We start from the raw sequence: 20,009 nt of genomic DNA, 5'->3' as shown, positions 1-20,009 counted from the left end.
CTCCCAGGCTCCAGCAAGCCCCGAGTCAGCTCTGCCCTGTCATTTCAGGCAGCGTTTGCTGTCTGAAAGCCTCTTTCCCCCTTTCTCTCCCTCCATCGAGGGAGAGAGAGGGAAATAGCGACTTCCAGGCAGCAAGTGCTGCCTGAAATGACAGGGCAGAGCTGGCTTGGACTCTCTGGAGCTCAAGGCCACGCCGGGCGTGTGAAATGGCTGGTGAGAAAACCCAGAGTTTTACACACCTTTCCCCCTCAGAAGCAGAAGGGTTTGTGACTGCCTTGCGGGAGCATTCTTTAAGCTGAGAATTTCCCCACTCATTTTGTCCAAGTGCTCCTCCGTCTCTTCTTAATAGGGAGTTCCATTAGCTCCACCCAGCTGCCTGTCTGTTAACTACACTCTGCGTTCATGAACATGTTAGTTTTGACTAACACGGGGGAAGTTTTGTTGTTTGCAAGGGCAAAGCCACAACTGAGCGGACGGGTTCGAAGAACCCGGGCCGCCTCCCCTTAAGGGCTGCCCCTTGTGCCCCAGACACACACCTCCATCGGATGTCAGACACGGGGGGTGATCTAGCTCTCAAATGGGGCCACACAGCCCCATTTCTGAGCTAAATCGGCCAACGCTGCATTCGCTAAACCATGCCCCCGCACCCAACGTCAGATGCAGGGGCATGGCTGAATGCTCCCTGTGTCTGACATCAGATGCAAGGGGTGGGGCTAGGGGGCCACAGCGGCAGCAGAACCCAGACCGCCGCTGGCCTCCCTCTGCTCCTGGTTGTTTGCCACCCCTTCCTATTTTAACCTTCAGATTTTTTTTCTGCTGCTACACACAGAAAATTTTTTTTCTGGCACAATTTTACTTTACCTCCCATTTGCCAGCAGGCATGCCAGTTAAAAGCATACATGAGGACCATAACATTTTCAGTCCTTTCAGAAACAGATGTAAGGTGACAAAACATCAACAGGACTCAAGCAAACAGACTCTGCAAACTTTCCACCACCCAGAAAAGTGGGGTGCACGATGGCATCCTTTCCCAGATGTATGTATCTATCAATGCCTGGGAACTTCCATGGCTGAGCATTGGAGCATCTGTCCATCAGCACATCTAGAGCAGGGCTGCACAGTTTCCATCCTCCAGCTGTTGTTGGGCTACAACACACACACCATCTTCAGCCACAGTGGCTGGAGGGGACAGGAACTGTAGTTCAACATCTGTGGGAGGGACGAAGTCGGGCAGCTTTCATCAAGAGCAGCCTTCCTCATCGCCCCTTCCAAACATACAGCAGGGAATCTGCCAGCAATCTGGGCTCACCACCCAGCCATGACATGTCAAAATCCAAGCTCTCCTCCCACTCTGGAGACAAGTTCAAGACAACATCCTAGCGCGCCCTCCTTACAGAACTGATTGCAGATCTTCACCTGTTGCCCAGAAAATGGTCGCAGAAACCACTTTTGTAATCTGTGCCACCTTGATGCACGACTGATACAGAACATGGCCAATGACACCCATGGCGGCTGCTGTGCTGGCCTGCACAAACAAGATATTCATGTCATATCATATGTCACAGGAACATAGTAGGTCATTGGTCCATCTAGCTCAGTACTGCCTACACTGTCTGGCAGTGGCTCTCCAAGGTTTCAGGCTTCCAGGGATCTTGGGATCTTAAGCATGCAGATGCTCTTCCACTGAGTTACAGACCCATCTCCTAAGGGGAATATCTTATGGTGCTCACCTATCCAAATGAAAACCAAGACAGACCCTGCTTAACAAAGGGGGCGATTCATGCTCGCTACTGCAAGACCAGGGCTCCTCCCCGTCATCATCAGCAACTCATTCCCCAAGATTGCCACTCCACTCCACCAACAGGTGCTCCTTACCTGCCCTGTGCAAAGATAGGAGCAAGGATCCGGCCCTCTCCATGATCACTGGCCCTGCTACATGCAGCACGGGTGGCCTCAAAGTGTCTGCAGAAACATCCACACGAGCAATCCTGGGTGCCCAGAGGCTGTCACAACAGCCTGCCTCATACAGGCTCCTCGCTGCCTTTCGAGCTAGCCTGGATCCTAAAGCAGAGGCGAAGATATCCACAAAGCGACCCCCCTGTTCCAGATGGGGGTCACCAACTCAGGACTGGTGCAGGAAGGGTGCCGCCCCTATTGTTCCTAGTGAGTCCTCCCAAAGCTCAACTTCCTCCTCCACTTTCTTCAGCCCCGAGAGGGAGAGGAAATCACCAGGAATTGGCTGTTTGACTCAGCTCCTGCTGGGCCATTGTCGTTGGCTGGTCCCCTCTTCCTTCCTTTCCGCAAGGCGGTGGGAACAGAAATAGTGTTGCGCCTGTGTGTGTGTGTGTGTGTGTGTCTGTCTGTCTGTCTGTCTCTGTGTGTGTAGACAAAGTGAGACCTTGTTTTCGCAACTTTCTCTTGTAGGGCCTGGGCCAGGAGTTCCCAGCCGTTTTCAAACAAGTGTGCTTCTTCTGGCACGAACCTTCAGCTTAGGTACTCCACAGAGATTTTTACAGTGTGTAACAATTTCAATGTTACAGTCTTTAGACAGGTTATTCCCTGTCTATGGGACCACATCCACTGGCTTACATCCAGATTAAATTACTCACGAGTACTCCCACTGACATTAATAGCACAAGTAAACCTTTCCCATTAATTTCAGTAAGACTCATTATGAGTAAATTAATCTGTAAGCCAGTGACTAGAGCAGCCCACCTCATAACTAACATTTACGTGTGTGTGCGCGCACACACACACACACACACACACACACACACATCTATTATATATTTTGAAGAACTGGTTGGTTGGTTGGTTTGTGCTAAATTATTATTTACATTTATATCCCACTCTTCCTCCAAAGAGCCCAGAGAGGTATACTACATACTTGAGTTTCTCTTTCACAACAACCCTGTGAAGTAGGTTAGGCTGAGAGAGAAGTGACTGGCCCAGAATCACCCAGCTAGTTTCATGGCTGAATGGGGATTTGAACCCGGGTCTCCCCGGTCCTAGTCCAGCACTCTAACCACTACACCACTCTGGCTCTCAGTGACCAATGACCTAGATACCAAATCTTAGTGGCAATCCTGCCACTTAAATTAGCTGAATGCACTACTTTTTACTCTAGAATACACTCAGGGAAAATTTAAATACATTTTTGGAGTATTTTTTCTAGAAGAAATTCTGAATATAATACTTCCCGGCTACCTACAAATACCAAATTTTGCATAAATAATTCTGCCACACAAATTAGCTGAATGCACTACTTTTTACAGCAGAATATGCTAGGGTAAAAGTTTAAATTTTATTTGTATATTTTAGAATAAATTCTGAATATAATCATATTTTAACTGTTAATTATTCTCTACAGGTTTTTTTAACACTCAATAATCAGATCAATAATTCTAAAACGATATCATCCCCAAGAGAAGCAGAAGATTTTTCTCGGATTCAAATTTAGTAGGATTCAAATTTACCATACGTGGCAATTACTCAATCAAGTGAATACTGTTTGCAATTGAAATCTTACACATTTCAATCGGTTCTTTTACTTCCCTTTTGCCAGCACATTAACAAAAAAATCGATGACATACAGGTGGCCCTCAAACAGCAGTCTCACCCATTCATGGGCCACCTCGAACTATTCCAATCTAGTTATCATGGGCGGCGGCGGAGAGGAGGTAGTTCTGGTCATTCACAGTCTTCCACCCTGCCAACTAAACTGGTATACCGTTTAAATAGCCACTGTACCCGCTTCTCAACTGGTGCACAGGGAGTAAACCCACTCTCTGCCCCTTGCACTGCTTCTTTAAATCTCAGTGTAAGCTGAGAAGCAGGAAGAATGGTTATTTAAACTTTAAACCTCTTTCTCAGCTGATGCATGGGGAGGTTTAAAGTTTAAATAACCAATCTGCCCACACACCTCACTCCATTTTTATTTTTTTATTTTTTGCTCAGGCCTCCAATATTGCAGTTTCCTACCCCTGATTGAAGGCAGCTCAGAGGACACTTTCAAGACTGAAAACACACCGGTTAGCCGGTAGTTTTATCAGACTACCTGGTGGGAAAGGTAAAGCATTTGTCCAGCTGCCCCAATCCATGTGACAGAGTTTTTGGAGCTGGAAGGGACCTTGGAGGCCTGGACTCCATAAAGTGCTGCTAAACCTTCTCCCCGCACCTCCCCAGTTATTTCTCTACTTCAACTCCCCAAGTGGGCTCCCCCTAATCCCACCAATGGGTTCAAAATATCTGGTTTTCTACACTTGGAACCCCTGTGGAGGAACAGAGTGGGTGGGTGGGTTTATGGTCTGCAGCAGAGACGTGGCGGCGGGGGCGGGGGGGAGGGGTGCTGCATCCTCCTCCCCCTGCGACTTCTCCCCTCAAAATACTCCCCCCCTCTCCTCCTTTAAAACACGCACCAGTGCAGGAGTTGCATTACAGGATGTGCAGTCAGTGCTTCAGGACTCAAACTCAAGATAGCATCCTATCTGTTTCCGTCAGATAGCCCCTCAGAGCTTCTCTGAGTCATCACAGGCTGAAGGAAGAGAAAGCTCCCTATGTGTTAGAATATACAAATTGCCTTGATGATCCAAAACTCGGTTTCCAGCTTGCTTGCTTGCTTTAGTGGTAGATTAGGCAGATTAGGACTTCGGCGGTGGTTAACTGGGGCACCCTTGGTCGATCTAGCTCAGTTTCATCTACACTGACTGGCAGCAGCACCTTCAAGGTTTCTGCCAGGGAGTGAATTATTCTTCTGCATGCAAGCAAATGCTCTAACACTGAGCTATGGCCCCATCGCCTAAAGGAAATATCTTACTGCAGAGAGTGCTCACACGCAGTCACCCAACTAAATGAAAACCATTGCAGACCCTGCTTAGCAAAAGGGACAATTCATGCTCACTACTGGTGAGGAGGAGGAGAGCTGGTCTTGTGGTAGCAAGCATGACTTGTCCCCATAGCTAAGCAGGGTCTGCCCTGGTTGCATCTGAATGGGAGACTTGATGTGTGAGCACTGCAAGATATTCCCCTCAGGGGATGACGCCGCTCTGGGAAGAGCAGAAGGTTTCAAAGTTCCCTCTCTGGCTTCTCCAAGATAGGGGTGAGAGAGATTCCTGCCTGCAACCTTGGAGAAGCCGCTGCCAGTCTGTGAAGACAATACTGAGCTAGATAGACCAATGGTCTGACTCACTATATGGCAGTTTCCTATGTTCCTATGTTCCTAAGACCAGCTCTCCTCCCCAAAGCATTATTAGTTTTCATTTACAGTTTTAAAGTTTCAGTTTTTAATTGTATTTTAAATTGTTTTAATTATGTTAATGTTTGAATGGTTTTTATACTGTGAACTGCCCAGGGAGATTGTATATAGGGCAGTATATACGTGCATGATATACTGACAGACAGACAAGACAGACAGACAGAAAAACAGATAAATAGTAAAAGGAACATAGGAAGCTGCCTTCTACCGAATCAGACTGTTGGTCCATCTAGCTCGGTACTGTCTACTCAGTATTGTCCACAGTATTGTCTGTGGTAGTCTTTGGTAGAATACAGGTGCGGGGACGGGGGGGCGGTTACCATTGCCATCTTCCGTGCAGTAGGAGATGATGCCTTTCAGCATCTTTCCTATATCACTGCTACCCGATATAGGTGTTTCCCATAGTCTGGGGAACACACCAGCGGGGATTCGAACCAGCAACATCTTGCTCCCTATGCAAGTTACTTCCCTACTGTGCCGCTAGGTGGTCTCTGGAGGATCATGCCAGCGGCTAATTCTAGGACCTGATTAGGCCTTTCCAGAGTCTTGCAAGCAGACTTTGCTAGACTGAGCAAATCTGCAGGTTGTTGTTTAATCTGCAGGTCACTCAATTTCTCAGATTCTTTCGTGCAATAAAAATGCAACCATTTCAAAAGGAGCCCGGCTGGAGACAAGACAGACTCCTCATAGCTGCATAGTAATTGCGCATAACCTCAGGGTTCATATTTGAGCTGGTTTACAGGCAGAAATGAGCTTTAATAGAACGGAAATACAGTATCTGCTCAAGCAATGTCAGGGTTGTTTGGCTGCAGACACACATGTTGAGCTCTTCCTTCTCTCTGGCATCCCACCCTGCACATCCCTTTCCCAATGCATCAGAAAGCTTTCTTAGCTGAAGAATACCCGTACTCCTGGTTTCCAAGATTTCACCAGAATTCTCACACACTTTCAGGTTCATTTTCCAAACCACAAGGTCTAGCAGCTGGGATTTTTTGGGGTTTTGTTGTTGTTGTTTTTTTGCAAAAGTTAAAATGAGCTGCAAGATTCTCTGGATGTTGAATTTTGCACCCAAAACTTTTGCACTCAGTGCCTCAGAATATACTCAGCCCTACTTAATGCAGGGACAATGTTAGGGGGAGGCCAATGGGGCACGGGCCCCCAGCTCAGAGCCCCACATCTCCTCCGTCCTCCATGAGCCATTCCAGAAAGGAAGTGCAACAATGCATGCACCCAGGAGAGCACTCCTAGCCTCACCCAGCTATCTGCTGCTTCCACTTTCACAGGTGCTGCTGTGAAGAGACTTAAATATTAGAGACTTTTAAAAATATGTAATTATTCTTGGAGGGGGGTATACGATTGAGTTTAATTATCCAAGTGGGGGGCGGGTTGTGGGCCTGAGACTCAGATCTTTTAAGTACCCAGCAACATTCCTGCTTAACATGCTTGGATTTTCTTTTTCCAAATCCCTTTACACCCAGAAGTCATGTCGGTTCTGGCCAGGGCATGCACAGGGCAACTATCAACATCCAGAGGTGTAACTATAGGGGGGGCAGGGGGGGCACGTGCCCCGGGCGCCATCTTTTCTGGTCACGTGGGGGGCACCGCTATGACCAATTTTTTTTTAAAAAAATTTGTTAATACAAATGTTTCCTGCTCAGTGCAGCAGCGCTGCAGCAGTCAAGGAAGCGCGTCGGTGCCCCCTTCCCCACGAGCGGTCCCTTCCACGCCGCCTGCGCCCCCCCCCCATTGCTTTGCTGGCACCTGGCGGCCAGTCAGTGGCCTGGCTTGGCGGTGGCGGCGGGCGCTTGTGAGGAAAAACCTAAGTATAATGTAGTATGTTGGGGGGGGGGGCGCGGTGGGGGGGGGCACCATTTCAGTGCTTGCCCCGGGCGCCGTTTTCCCTAGTTATGCCTCTGTCAACATCCTATCAATGTTTAAAGACTCTGAGGATTCCTTCAGTCCGTCCTTCCTTTCTTTTTGTGCCTCGAAAATATCTTGAAAACGGAAAGTGAAATGAAAATGATTTCCTAAACTTGGAGCCCTGCACTGGGACTCCAAGCGGCTCTTGCTTAGTGCTGGTGACCTAGAGGAGCATTTCCAGACAGCAGGCTTTACTGCAAACTTTACTATGAATTAAAATTTGCACCAAAAAAACCAACGCAAAAAGTGGATCCCACACCCTGCAGATAAAAATTGGGCTACATGCAATGAAAAACCCAAATCGTGTCTCGACTGCTCCTCGATCGCTCACAGAGACTTCAGAGTAAATCTGGCTGATATGTGAATGCAACCCCTCCATTCCAGAGGAGAAGAGAACTAAAAGGCCCGTCTGGAAATGCTCCAGGTGATGGGGCTGTAGCTCAGTGGCAGAGCATCTGCCCTGCATGCAGAAGGTCCCAGGTTCCATCCCAGGCGGCAGCATCTCCAGACAGAGCCTGGAGTGACTTGGAGAGCTGCTGCCAGTCAGTGTAGATGACACTGAGTTAGATGGACCAAGAGTCTGACTCGGCATATAAGGCAGCACACTTATATCAATATCATCATCATCATCATCATCATCATCATCATCTAATAATAATAATAATAATAATAATATAGTAATAAAATGTAAACAGCATGTATTTAATAATCAGTTTTTCTAAATTTGTGCTAAAATTCTGTTTAATTATAGGCCCTGTTGTGCAGATATTTTAGTGCTTTTCAAAAACCACAGATGAAAAGGCATTTTAGTGCAAATTTAAAGGAGGAGTAAGAAATCCTTCCATTCTTTTACTTTTAAAAGTCAGGCAGTCTGAAAGGAGATGGATGAAGGCTGGGGGAAATGCAGGAGAATGAACTGATAACATAGGAAGCTGCCTTATACTAAATCAGACCCTTGGTCCATCTAGCTCAGAATTATCTACACTGACTGGCAGCGGCTTCTCCAAGATTCAGGTAGGAACCCTTCCCTACCCTACCCGGAGATGCTGCCAGGGACTGACCCTGGGACGCCCTTCTGCACACCAAGTAGATGCTCTGCCAATGTTATGTTCTTCCACTGTTATGCAGATGCCCACGAAAAACTGAACGAACAATTCCAGAATAAATGCCTGCACAGAAGTACCATTGCACCTTGTTTTTGCTCTAGATCCGATTAAGCACATATTTTGACGACTGAGATCCCCGATCAATGTGATCTTTAAATCTTCTGCCTGTGATGGATGCTCTACCACCTGTAGTGCCAAGAAAACCTACCACCTCCATCCCTTTTCCAGCCAATCAGTTCCCGTCAACCTGCCTCCAACATCTTTGCATTTGCTGCCTCCAACAGCTAATTACCAAGCTAAAAGCAATCACCTGGGTGCCATGGCAACAATTTACAATTCCTTTTAATGCCCATTCGTCTATGGAACTAGTTTCCAGGGGCAGCTTCATAAATGCACCACCTGTCTGTCTCTTGTGGAAAGAGCAAGGGGAAATGCAGATAGTGACAGATGCTTGCAGAATACCCCACTCCCATTTTCCTGCTCAGAAAAGCTTTGCGGAGGGGATCCTGCACAGGTATATAGGTCAGAGCAAAGCAAAGACCACCTGACGACATAGAAACAAGCTGCCTACTGAGTCAGACCCTTGGTCCATTCAGCTCAGTACTGCCTACACTGACTGGCAGTGGCTCAGCAAGGTTTCAGGCAGGAGTCCTTGCCAGTCCTACTTGGAGTTTCCAGGGATTGGACCCAGGACCTTCTGCATGCAAAGCAGATGTTCTTCCATTGAGCTACAGCCCCAGCCCCAAATACTTTGAGCCCAATACACCAATGCCTCTGCATTCTTCAGCCTTGGTGATTACATAGTTAGCTGCCTTATACAGAGTCAGACCCTTTGTCCATCCAGCTCAGTATTGTCCACACTGACTGGCAGCATCCCTCCAAGGTTTCAGGCAGGAGTCTCTCCCAGCCCTACCTGGAGATGCCGCCTGGGAGTGAACCTGGGACCTTCTGCCTGCAAAGCAGATGCTCTTCCACTGAGCTATGGTCCTTCTCCATACCTCGAGCTTTGGGTGGTCACTGAAATCAAGGATAATCTATACCTTATTAAAGGTATTGCACTAAAGAGAATATATGAATTCATAAGGGACAGGAGAGAAAAACTGTACATGTTGAAGCTTCCTTAATTGTACACCACCCAGAGCCTCTGGATGGGGCGGTTTATAAATAAATAAATAAATAAATAAATAAATAAATAAATAAATAAATAACACAGTCATAAAGTTCTAGTCCTAGAAGGCAGAGCCCTGTTAAGTTCAACACACACCCATACCTGTAGTCACACATTATGTTCAGGGCAAGTCCAGTCATATACTTCATATCCGTACCCTGCATTGGGTACAGATATGCTCTCATGGTGATTGTTCACAATGGGTGTACCCACTGGTCTCCTTGGACATGTGACCATTCATAAGTGCAGTGTGTGTGTGTGTGTGTGTGTGTGTGTGTGTGAGAGAGAGAGAGAGAGAGAGAGAGAGAGAGAGAGAGAGAGAGAGCGGGAGGAGAAAGAGAGAGAAATTTGGAGTGACAAGAGCCACAATGTTGCATTCAACACTCTTACAATCTGTGTCCACAGGTACAGATCTGTACACAGGTACAGTTATTCACATGTTATGTTCAATGCATGTACAGCAGTACACTTTCTGTGTGTATCCTGGTGCCATTTTTAAATGAACACAGGGCTAGTCATTCACACAAAAACAGTACACACCTGTACACACAAAAAACATAATGTCTTAACGGGGTTTAGGGGGCTGGCATATGTGTGGTCTCTTACATTTTCTCCTGGTCACTCTAGGAACACACCAGGGTGTTTCTACTCACACAGGGGGTTGGAATAAATGACCTTCAGGTGACCATCCACCTTATGCTATAATTGCTACATGGATGACGTTGTAAGACCCACGATAGCCTCATGACAGTTGCATCCTCCAAACAGTGCATTCTCATGCTCAATCAAAATATGAACCTAATTGATACCATTGGATCATCTTGCTGACTATACTCTATAAGAGTTCCCAGCCTTGGATCCCCAGATGTTGTTGGACTACAACTCTCATAATTTATTTGGTCATGGTGGTTGGGGTCATTTTCAGCTCTACTAAGAGATGCCATAATTTGAACATCTGCATGCTCAGTCTCCTTGCCATTCACATCAAGTTTGGGGTTACTCCCTACCCCTGGGGAAACATAAGAAGCTGCCAAATACTGAGTCACACCATTGGTCCATCCAGCTCAGCATTGTCTTCACAGATTGGCAGCGGCTTCTCCAAGGTTGCAGGCAGGAATCCCTCCCAGCCCTATCTTGGAGATGCTGCCAGGGAGGGAGACTGCAAGCATGCAGATGAGTGGTTCCATCCCCTGAGGGGAAACTCTGGCAGTGCTCACACCTGTAGCCTCCTATTCAAATGCAAACCACCAGGTCAGAACCTGGAGACAATTCATGCTTCCTTCCACAAGACCAGTTCTCCTCCCATAAAGGAGGAGATAGCTGGTGATACCAGGTGATGGCTGGTATTTGGGGTGTAAGCTTGCGTAGGAAAGGAAGGAATTGATGTCAGAGGGAACATCCAGTGTGACAACACCTAAGCTCAGGTAGAGTGAATGGTACAGGAGGCATGCAAGGGGGTGGGGGGAGGGCAAGTGTGTGTGTGGGAGAAAAGGAGGAAGCGAAGGCCATCCTGTCTCTGTATGCCTACTCAGAGGTAAGTCCTACACCATTCAGTGAAGTTTACTCCCAAGTAACTCTGCACAGAATTGAAACCTGAATACATCTTCCTCCGACTTGTGCCTTTCAGCCTGATCCTGTGGATGTTTATTTGGAAGTAAGCCCCACTGAATTCAGTGGGACTCATCTCCCAGGTAACTGTGCACAGGATTGCAGCGTTTGTGAGATTTGACACAGGCACATCAGGGCATGGTCCCGCATGTGAGAAACAGCCCTCTGAAGGGACAGACAAGAGCTTTCATATCAGCTGCTCTTTGATGTGGCCAGTTCACATGTTCAGCTGCAGATTATCAAAAGATAAGCCCTCCAAGATGTAAGGGGGTGGCGTGGGGAGAGAAGTGGAATCTGACGTGAACATCTTTCTGACCCACAACCATCATTGTGCAGGTCTAAAATGCACAATATCTTCCATGCATTATTGAGAGAACTAGCAGAACCTGCGTGTTCAAGATCTGTGCAAACCTTTCTGATATTTTCTTTTCCATTCCCTGCCTGTGTCAATTCAGAAAAGAGTAAGGAATTCATCAGCATCCCAGCTGCAGCCTACTGCACAGGATCCAGACCTCAGCTAACATGGACAGGAAATTATGGAAACCACCCTCAATGAGAGGAGTGTCTCCTTCTCCCCCTTCCTTTCTCTCTCCATTGCCATGAGGGCTGTATCAGTCAGAAAAAGCACTTCTGTGTTAGTAAAGCAGATAACACATGTATTTTAGCCCTATTCAGACATTATGTTGTACCTGCATTCAGGTGTCTGTATACATGTGCTTGTTATTGTGTGAATGACTGTATCTGTGTTCATTTAAAAAGTGACCCAGGGTATAGATACCGTGTTTCCCCAAAAATAAGACAGTGTCTTATATTAATTTTAGCCCCAAAAATGCACTAGGGCAATTAGTGGTACATCAGAAATTACTGCTAGGTCTTACTTTCGGGGTAGGTCTTACTTTCGGGGTAGGTCTTACTTTCGGGGAAACAGGGTAGGAAGTGTATTGCTGTACATGAATTGAACATAACATGTGAAAAACTGTACTTGTGTACAGATCTGTACCTGTGGACACAGATTATACGAGTATTGAATGTAATGTGCGAACAGGGCTCCTGCCACTCCAATTTTTCTTAACCCCTCCCCCTTTCACACACACACACTGCACTTCCTTTGACAGGTGTCCAAGGAAGCCAGTGGGTGCACACATTGCATGTGTGAACAATCACCAAGAGAGCAAATTGCATGCAATGCATGTGCAGACACAGATAGAGAGAACCAGAGATGCAGGCAGAGGGAACCCTGCAACAGCAGCTCCTCACTTTTTTGGGGGGTGGGGAGAGAATACACTTCGGGGGGCAAGAAATTGAAGATATGGGTTATTAGGTTTGATGGAGGGAGATGACAAAAAAAAAAACAACCCTCAGATGTTGGTGGGGGGGTTTCTGCCCCCTCCCCCCTATTCAGAACCCCCTTTCCCCTAGAAATTTGATTTCATCTGAAATGCCCCCAGCATAGTTCTGGGCAGATCCCCCACTAAACACTTGTGAAATCCCCCCCAGCTAGGGGAGAGGGGGCCGTGTGAGTGAGGGAGAGGAAGAAAAACAGGGAGGGGTGGAGCTGGGCCCCCCTCAGGCGCTGGGGTTCCTTGAACCCCTTTGCTCAATTATAGCGAGACCCCGGATCCCCCCCCTCATTTTTCTGCACTCCCCTTGCCCAACCTAAACCACCCCCTCCCATGTTCCCCACCCCCCAAAACAATTCTGAAAAATCAAGTGAGGCGTTGCTGCTCCTCCGGCTCGCCCGCCATCTGCACCCTGCTTCTGGACTGCATCGGCTTCTTGCTCGGCGAACAGCTGATTTGCAGGGGTGAGAAGAAGAATGGCGGCGGGGGGGGGGGGGGGCGCGCGGATTCTGCAGCATCTCTGCCTCCTCGTCCGTCGACAGAGGGGAGACGAGAAGGGGTGCCCTTCCCGGGCCCCATGGCTGGCCCCGATCCGAGGAGCCGTGGCCCCGCTCCTACCTGTTGCCGGCTGCGCGTGGGAAGAGGCAGAGGCGGCGGTGGCGCAGGACGGAGAGACGGCAGCGGTGCGCGGAGCCCGTTTGCTGCGGGGCGCCTTGCCCAGCATCACCGGCGGGGAGTTGCCCATCTCGGCACGCTGCTGCTGGGGCCTCCGGGGCGCAGGAGAGCATCGCCCGGGCGGGAGCCGCGCAGCCGGGCCAGAGGGAGCCTCAGACACGGCCAGGCGTCGCTCCTGCTGCTCGGGAGCCTCGGCGGCGGCGGCGGCTGCTGTCGCGCTCTTGAGCCGCCGCTCCGGTCCTTGGCAGCATCCTTGCCGTCGTCGTCGCCACCTGCCCCCGCCCGCGGGCGGGCTGTGAAGGGAGGGAGGGAAGGAAGGAGCGGGGAGCAAGGAGAGAGAGAGAGATGGAAAGGTGGCGGGGGGGGGGATGAATCTCCTCCTCGCGTCTCTCAGGCGCACGTGCTGTGACAAGGGAACAGGCGCCAGTGCGCCCACGCGTGTGCCAGCAGCCACGCACCCGCAGGGCCAGAGCCGACCACCAGCCGGCAAGCCCGGCCAGCTTCAGAAAGCCCCTTGCAACCGCAGGGCTCGGCCCCAGGAGACGTCATCCCGAGGAGGGGTCGCCAGAGCATGTGCAGAGTGCTGCAAGGGCACAGACAAAGGGAAAGCTTTGAGCAGCCTCAGGGTTTTTTTTGTTTTGTTTTTTGTTTTGCAGGGGGAAGAAGAAAGAGACCTCTGGGGTGATTAGATTTGGTAGGGGAAGGTCAATAATTTGAGGTGGGGGCTCTTCAAATGTTTGCGGGGGGGGGGGGAAGCGGCACTCCTCAACTGCCTTAGGAACACATGAGAGCCTTGGTCCATCAAGCTCAGAATCCTCTGCTCTGACTCTTCTGAGTTCTTCTGAATTCCAGGCAGGGAGTCTCTCCCAGTCCTACCTGGAGGCTTTTCAGACAGCTGGTCTCCTGCATGGACTTCGGGATAAATATGGCCAATATGTGAAGGCACACCCACCCTCCCAAAGTAAAGTTGCAGTAAAGTCACCTCTGAAAAAGCTGGAGATGCTGCCAGGGATTGAACCTTGGCCCTTCTGCATCCAAAGCAGATAACTCTACCATTCAGTGCCTCCTCCTCACTTAAATGTTTTTGGGAAAGAGGAGAGGAGAGATGGATTATTAGGTTTTGTGGGGGAGGGGAGAGGTCATAGATGGGGGGGCTCTTCAAATGCTTGGGGTTTAGCTGGCCCCCTAGAGTGCCTTGGAAGAAGAAACTGCCTTATACTGAGTCAGACCACTGGTCCATGGTGCTTTCCAGTTTACCCGCTCAACAGCAGCAAAATGCTTTGATTCTGGCAAATTGCATTCAAAACGTAAATAGCAAAGTGCCCAGCAGGGGGAGCAGTCTCGCAAAAACTAACAACCAGAAAATACAGCAACCTTTTTGCGCCAACATACAACATTATAGCAATAAATTGCAGTGAGTAATCCAAAACAAGGCATGGGGAATGTGAACGGCACCCTGCTGTCAGCATCGGGACTGTGGTGTCACAACACAGGGAGTGTGGAAGCACACTTCAGAGATACGTCCTGACCCCATTGCAGGGTCTAATCTGGAAAGTGCCCTTCTAGTCCAGATGTTCCCAGCCTTGAGTCCCCAGATGCTTTTGGACTACAGTTCCCATCATCCCCTGCCATGATGGCTGAGTAGAAGATGGACACTGTAGCCCAACAACACCAGAGAATCCAAGGTGGCGAACCCCTGATCAGTGGTCCCTCTCATTTTTCCCCATCTCTGTGCGGAATGAGTTTTGTTCTAGGTTTGAGTTTTGTTTAAGATTCAACTTGAGCGGGATCTAAAATTAACTGAGTAGACATCAAAAAACCGTGTGCATGCCCCTGATCCAGTTTAATCTTGTCTACTCTGACTAATAGAATTTCTCCTGCTTGACTAACAAGAAGAAGGTTGCCGGTTCGAATCCCCACTGGTATGTCTCCCAGACTATATCGGGCAGCAACGACATAGGAAGATGCTGAAAGGCATCATCTCATACTGCGCAGGAGGAGGCAACGGTAAACCCCTCCTGCATTCTACCAAAGAAAACCACAGGGCTCTGTCAGCACCAGGAGTCGAAATCAACTTGACGGCACACTTTGCCTCTACTGACAGAGTAAAGTAGAAATGAACAATCCCTTGGTCATTCACCTGTAATGGCCGGGACTGGGAAAGGGATTTGCATAGCTCCTGTACAGTTTGCCAGTGTTGTGCTGATTCAGCATCCTTGACATCGGACACCCAGAACAACCCTTGGCCCAGAAGCAGATAGCTGTGTGGACTGGGCCAAAGGTGTGGCCCTGCACCCAGAAAACAAGGGTGCGAGATTAAGAGTGGGGCTACAAGACTCAGTGTGGGATTGCAAGGGTAAGTTGTAGAAGGAGAAGGGAGGGGAGACCAGCAAGCCATCTATTTATCCTGGGCTTACAGACCTCCCCATTTTGTCAATCATTAAAATTCATCAAATCATTTTTCAGTCTCCCAAATTCACTCTGTGACAACCTGGCTGCAAGTGAGGCAGAGAAGACTTTGGCATATACTGGAGGAAATCAGAGGGAGAGATGAGGTAGAAATCCCCCTTCGGTAGGAGAGCTTAGCAGGGTCTGGCCTGGGTCTTTGAGAAAAGTTATTTTTGCACTGCCTGAGCCCAGCTGTCTCTCGGAAAAAGCAGAGCTTTTGTGCTTTGCTAGCAGAGGCCGATTCCTCCCCCCCCCCTCTGTGTTAAGATGATGGAGTACCAGAAAGCACTAGGAAGTTGCTATGGAAACAGGAGCAAGTTGGATCAGTACTCTGCATCCTCCAGCAAAGCAGCTTCCTCATTGACGGCTACAGGAGCCCATCTCTCTCTCTCTCTCTCTCTCTCTCTCTCTCTCTCTCTCTCTCCCTCTCTCTCCCTCTCCCCCAGCCTAGCCACCAGCCAGGCAGCAGTGACAGAAAAATCTGCAAAATTGGCAGGCATCTGCAAGGCCACCGCAATAGGCTTTGGATACATTAAAAGTTGTGCCGTCAAGTTGGTGTCAACTCCTGGCGACCACAGAGCCCTGTGGTTGTCTTTGGTAGAATACAGGAGGGGTTTACCATTGCCTCCTCCTGCGCAGTAGGAGATGATGCCTTTCAGCATCTTCCTATATCGCTGCTGCCCGATATAGACATTTCTCATAGTCTGGGGAACACACCAGCAGGGAATCTAACCAGCAACCTCTTGCTCCCTAGGCAAGTTACTTCCCCACCGCGCTTCTTGGAAGGTGACTTCTTGGATACATTTAAAGGTAAAGTGAGCCATCAAGTCGATTTCGACTCCGAGCGCCCACAGAGCCTTGTGGTTTTCTTTGGTAGATTACAGGAGGGGTTGACCATTGCCATCTCCCGTGCAGTATTAGATGATGCCTTTCAGCATCTTCCTATATCGCTGCTGCCCGATCAGAGGCGTATCTAGGGAAAATAGCACCCAGGTAAACACTGAAATTGCGCCCCCTGTCCAAACATCTGACACCCATCTTTCAGATAACTACACCATAACACGAGCTGAAAAATACAAGTCAAGCTTGTTAATCTTTTAATCTTTCAAAAACTATTTAGCAGTGGACATAGTCAGACCAAAAAATGCTGGAAAACTACTAATTTCAGTATTCTGGGGGTCATGAAATACCCAAATACTATGTGGAGGTGTACTTGGAAAACTAAACAGAAGTGCCTGTCTAATTCTCTACTATGCATTGTAGCATCACCATTACATAAGTTTTAAAGATCAATGGAGAATTTGACTTTTCCCAGATACTCTGTAAATAATTAAAGGATATGCAGAGTAAACTGTGTCACTGCTTGGAATATATTCTAGTATTTCAGAAAGACAGTTAAAATGAGAGAAAGAGAGCAAGAAACTCCCAGTGGGCCTTAATAATATGGATTTCACACTGATTCAGAGACAAACTCACTATTAATAGGCATATTATTAAGACATCACATTTAACTCACTTATCACAAGAAGCAAAGTAAGAGCAAATGAATACAATCCTAGCTCATAAGCTTCAGCTCGGTATTCACAAGCCCTGATTCTCTGCCGATCTGAATATGTGTACAGTGTCTTATATTATATTAATTTTTTTTTACCTGTAGCCCCTTCAGGGGGCTTCCTAAAGGCCGTGTGGGGTCTGCCCTCCCGCCGCTGGCCTCTAGGGCCTCGCAGGGACCAATTGAGCATATTTGGTAGCCATTTTTTAAAATAATCTTTTTTTTAAAAAAATGGCCGCTGAAAACAAAATGGCCACAGTGCATGCTCAAATGACCTCTGCAAGGCCTGGCATGGCCTAGGGCCTCACAGAGGCCATCTGAGCATGCACAGCGGCCATTTTGTTTTTGGCAGCCTTAAAAAAAAATTCTACAAAATGGCACCCCCCTTCGAGTGGCGCCCAGGGCACGTGCCCTGCCTGCCCTACCCTAGATACGCCCCTGTGCCCAATATAGATATTTCCCATAATCTGGGAAACATATCCACGGTGATTCGAACCGGAAAACTTCTGCTTGTTAGTCAAGCATTTTCCCAGTGCACCACTTAGGGTGACTGAATACATGTAGGCCCTCTATAATACTTATGGCAGGAGTCCTCATACATGGGTCCTCAGATACTGTGGGACAACAACTCCCATCATCACCTGCTGCCATGGCTGTTGTCTGTAGCCCAAGTCTCAGGACCCCTAGCTAAGATGCAAGAAAGCCAAGCAGCATCCATGTAACACAGACATCACACCCTTGCCGTCTGTGTTTGGACCAGGGGGCCCACCACAAGGTCTTTGGAAGCCCTGGAGACAGAAATTTCATTGGGTTCAGATGGCATCAAAGAGGTGACTTGAATTGCCACCTTTTTTCCTTGCAAGGCCCCTGTGCCTTTAGCATCAACATACTGGGCAGAAATTAGTAGGTGCTGCTTTCCCCAACACATCTGTGTACAGGATCTTTCCCAGCCCTACCTGGAGATGCTGCCAGGGAGCAAACCTGGGGCCCTCTGCATGCAAAGCAGATGCTCTTCCACTCAGCTTTGGCCACATCCCCTAATGCAGCAGCATGGAAGGCTTCATCCCTATTCAAACTTTATGTTGTATGAGTGTACACCTGCATGCAGGTATATGTTTTTGTGTGAACAACTGTACCTGCATTCGTTTTTAAAACAAATCTGGTTACGGGCCTCTCAAATGCATGATACAGATAGGAGGTGTACTGCTGTACACAACATGACACATGGATCACAGTACCCGTGTACAGATCTGTACCTGTGTGAACTGTACACTCAGTGTACTCAGAGTAGTAAACATCATGTCTGAACTGGGCTTTCCTCTATTGAATTTCTACCTGTCAATCAAACAGCTGTTATGTCATAAGGCAGTTGTTCTCCTGTGGCCACAGGCCATTGTGCCAGGGGGTGATGGGAGTTGTAGTCCCACAACATCAGGGGACCTAAGACTAAGAATCCCCATGTTAATTACACATTATGTGAAAAAGCTATTTTCTTTGTTGTAAATCTTCTGTTAATCAAGTACATTGGACAACCCAGGTCTCTAGTACGACTATTAGAAGAAGAAAGTTCTCTCTACCCATTTTCTCCACACTTCTTAGCTGTCTTTTGTCTATATTAAAAAAAAAACCCCAAATGCTGCAACCTTTCTTTGTAGGTAGACTGGTATTGCCTAGGGCAGTGATCTTTATTTTTTTCACTATTTCACTATTTTCACTATTTCACTATTTCCTCCCACTATTTCACTAGTGATCGTCACTATTTTTCACTATTTTCTTCATTATTTTTTTCAATAGTGGCCACTTTGGCAAAAAGCCACCAGTGTGGGAGCCATTTCCCACTGTGCCGACTTCCACACAGTCCTGTGCCTTGTGCTGGGAGGGCCCTTTAAGAGGGGTGGCACCAGACTACCCCCAGATTTTTCTTTTATGCAAACCACTACTTTGTCTTCAAAAGCTTTTGCGGACCTCCATGTACGCAAGCTGTTTTAAACATGTTTAATAGGGCCTATGGCTGACGGGAGACAAACATATATCAAGTGGTATTAAAAAAGCAGCTCTTTCTAATAATGTATTATGCTCACTCACAAACATGTTGCATTCGTCCCAATATATTTACTTGCAGTAGGCCTACCAGTGGGGAAAAGATAGCACTTACCTAATGAGAACTTTGATGTTAATTACAGTGGTCCCTCGACTTATGAACTACTCGACATAAGTATTTTTCGAGTTACAAACGGCAGTTTTAGATCCGGTTTTAGATGCGGTTTTTTCGACTTACAAATTTTTAGATGGGGTTTCCTCGACTAACGAATTTTACATGCGGTTTCCTTGACTTGCCTGCCTGTTTACTGCCTGTTTATTCTTGAAAAGAAATGTTCCTGTGCAGTTTGCAAGCCTTACTGGGGGTCTGGGTCTTTTTTCTAGGCTCCGGAACGCATTAATCCGTTCCCAATGCATTCCTATGGGAAACCGCTTTTCGACTTACGAACTTTTCGACTTACAAATGTGCATTCAGAACGGATTAATTTCGTAAGTAGAGGGACCACTGTATTATTACATTATATCTCCCCACACCCACACAGACCACCTGCAGTACCCTCACAGACCACCAGTGGTCCACAGGCTACAAGTTGGGAACCACTGCTCTAGGCGAAAAGCTCCGGGAAGGGCTATACTTCCCATCAGAGGTGCTCTTACCCTTGGACTTCCAGGCCGAAGTCCAGGGCCTCCACAGCCCCTGGGGCCCCACAAATCTTCTTTAGTCTGTCCCAGATAGTGTGGTCGCCCAGCCAAGCATGATGATGCTTAATTTGAGAGCCAGCGTGGTGTAGTGGTTAGAGTGTTGGACTAGGACCGGGGAGACCCGAGTTCAAATCCCCATTCAGCCATAAAACTAGCTGGGTGACTCGATGTCTGGATAAAACAAACCAGTCAATAA

At 48.0% G+C, this 20,009-nt stretch overlaps 1 protein-coding gene across 7 annotated transcripts in view; it reads right to left on the bottom strand.

Annotated features, from left to right (window-relative positions):
- The window catches only part of NHSL2 (NHS like 2), a 123,440-nt gene that overhangs the window by 83,832 nt on the left and 19,599 nt on the right, over positions 1-20,009 (bottom strand). For 4 of the 7 annotated variants that reach the window (XM_053273448.1, XM_053273449.1, XM_053273447.1 and 1 more), the window contains exon 1: positions 13,015-13,610. The exons of 2 other annotated variants lie outside the window; for them this stretch is intronic. In XM_053273448.1, coding sequence (XP_053129423.1) covers positions 13,015-13,141 — 127 coding nt within the window. In that variant the 5' untranslated portion in view covers positions 13,142-13,610. Of the gene's footprint in view, positions 1-13,014; positions 13,611-20,009 lie in introns of those variants that run through there. One more of the 7 variants, XM_053273444.1, reaches the window with a different exon arrangement.

Source organism: Hemicordylus capensis, chromosome 11 (assembly GCF_027244095.1).
Source record: "Hemicordylus capensis ecotype Gifberg chromosome 11, rHemCap1.1.pri, whole genome shotgun sequence".
NCBI classification, from domain to species: Eukaryota; Metazoa; Chordata; class Lepidosauria; order Squamata; family Cordylidae; genus Hemicordylus; species Hemicordylus capensis.
Note: the sequence above shows the minus strand (reverse complement) of the source record. Positions and strands in the feature narration are given on the sequence as shown.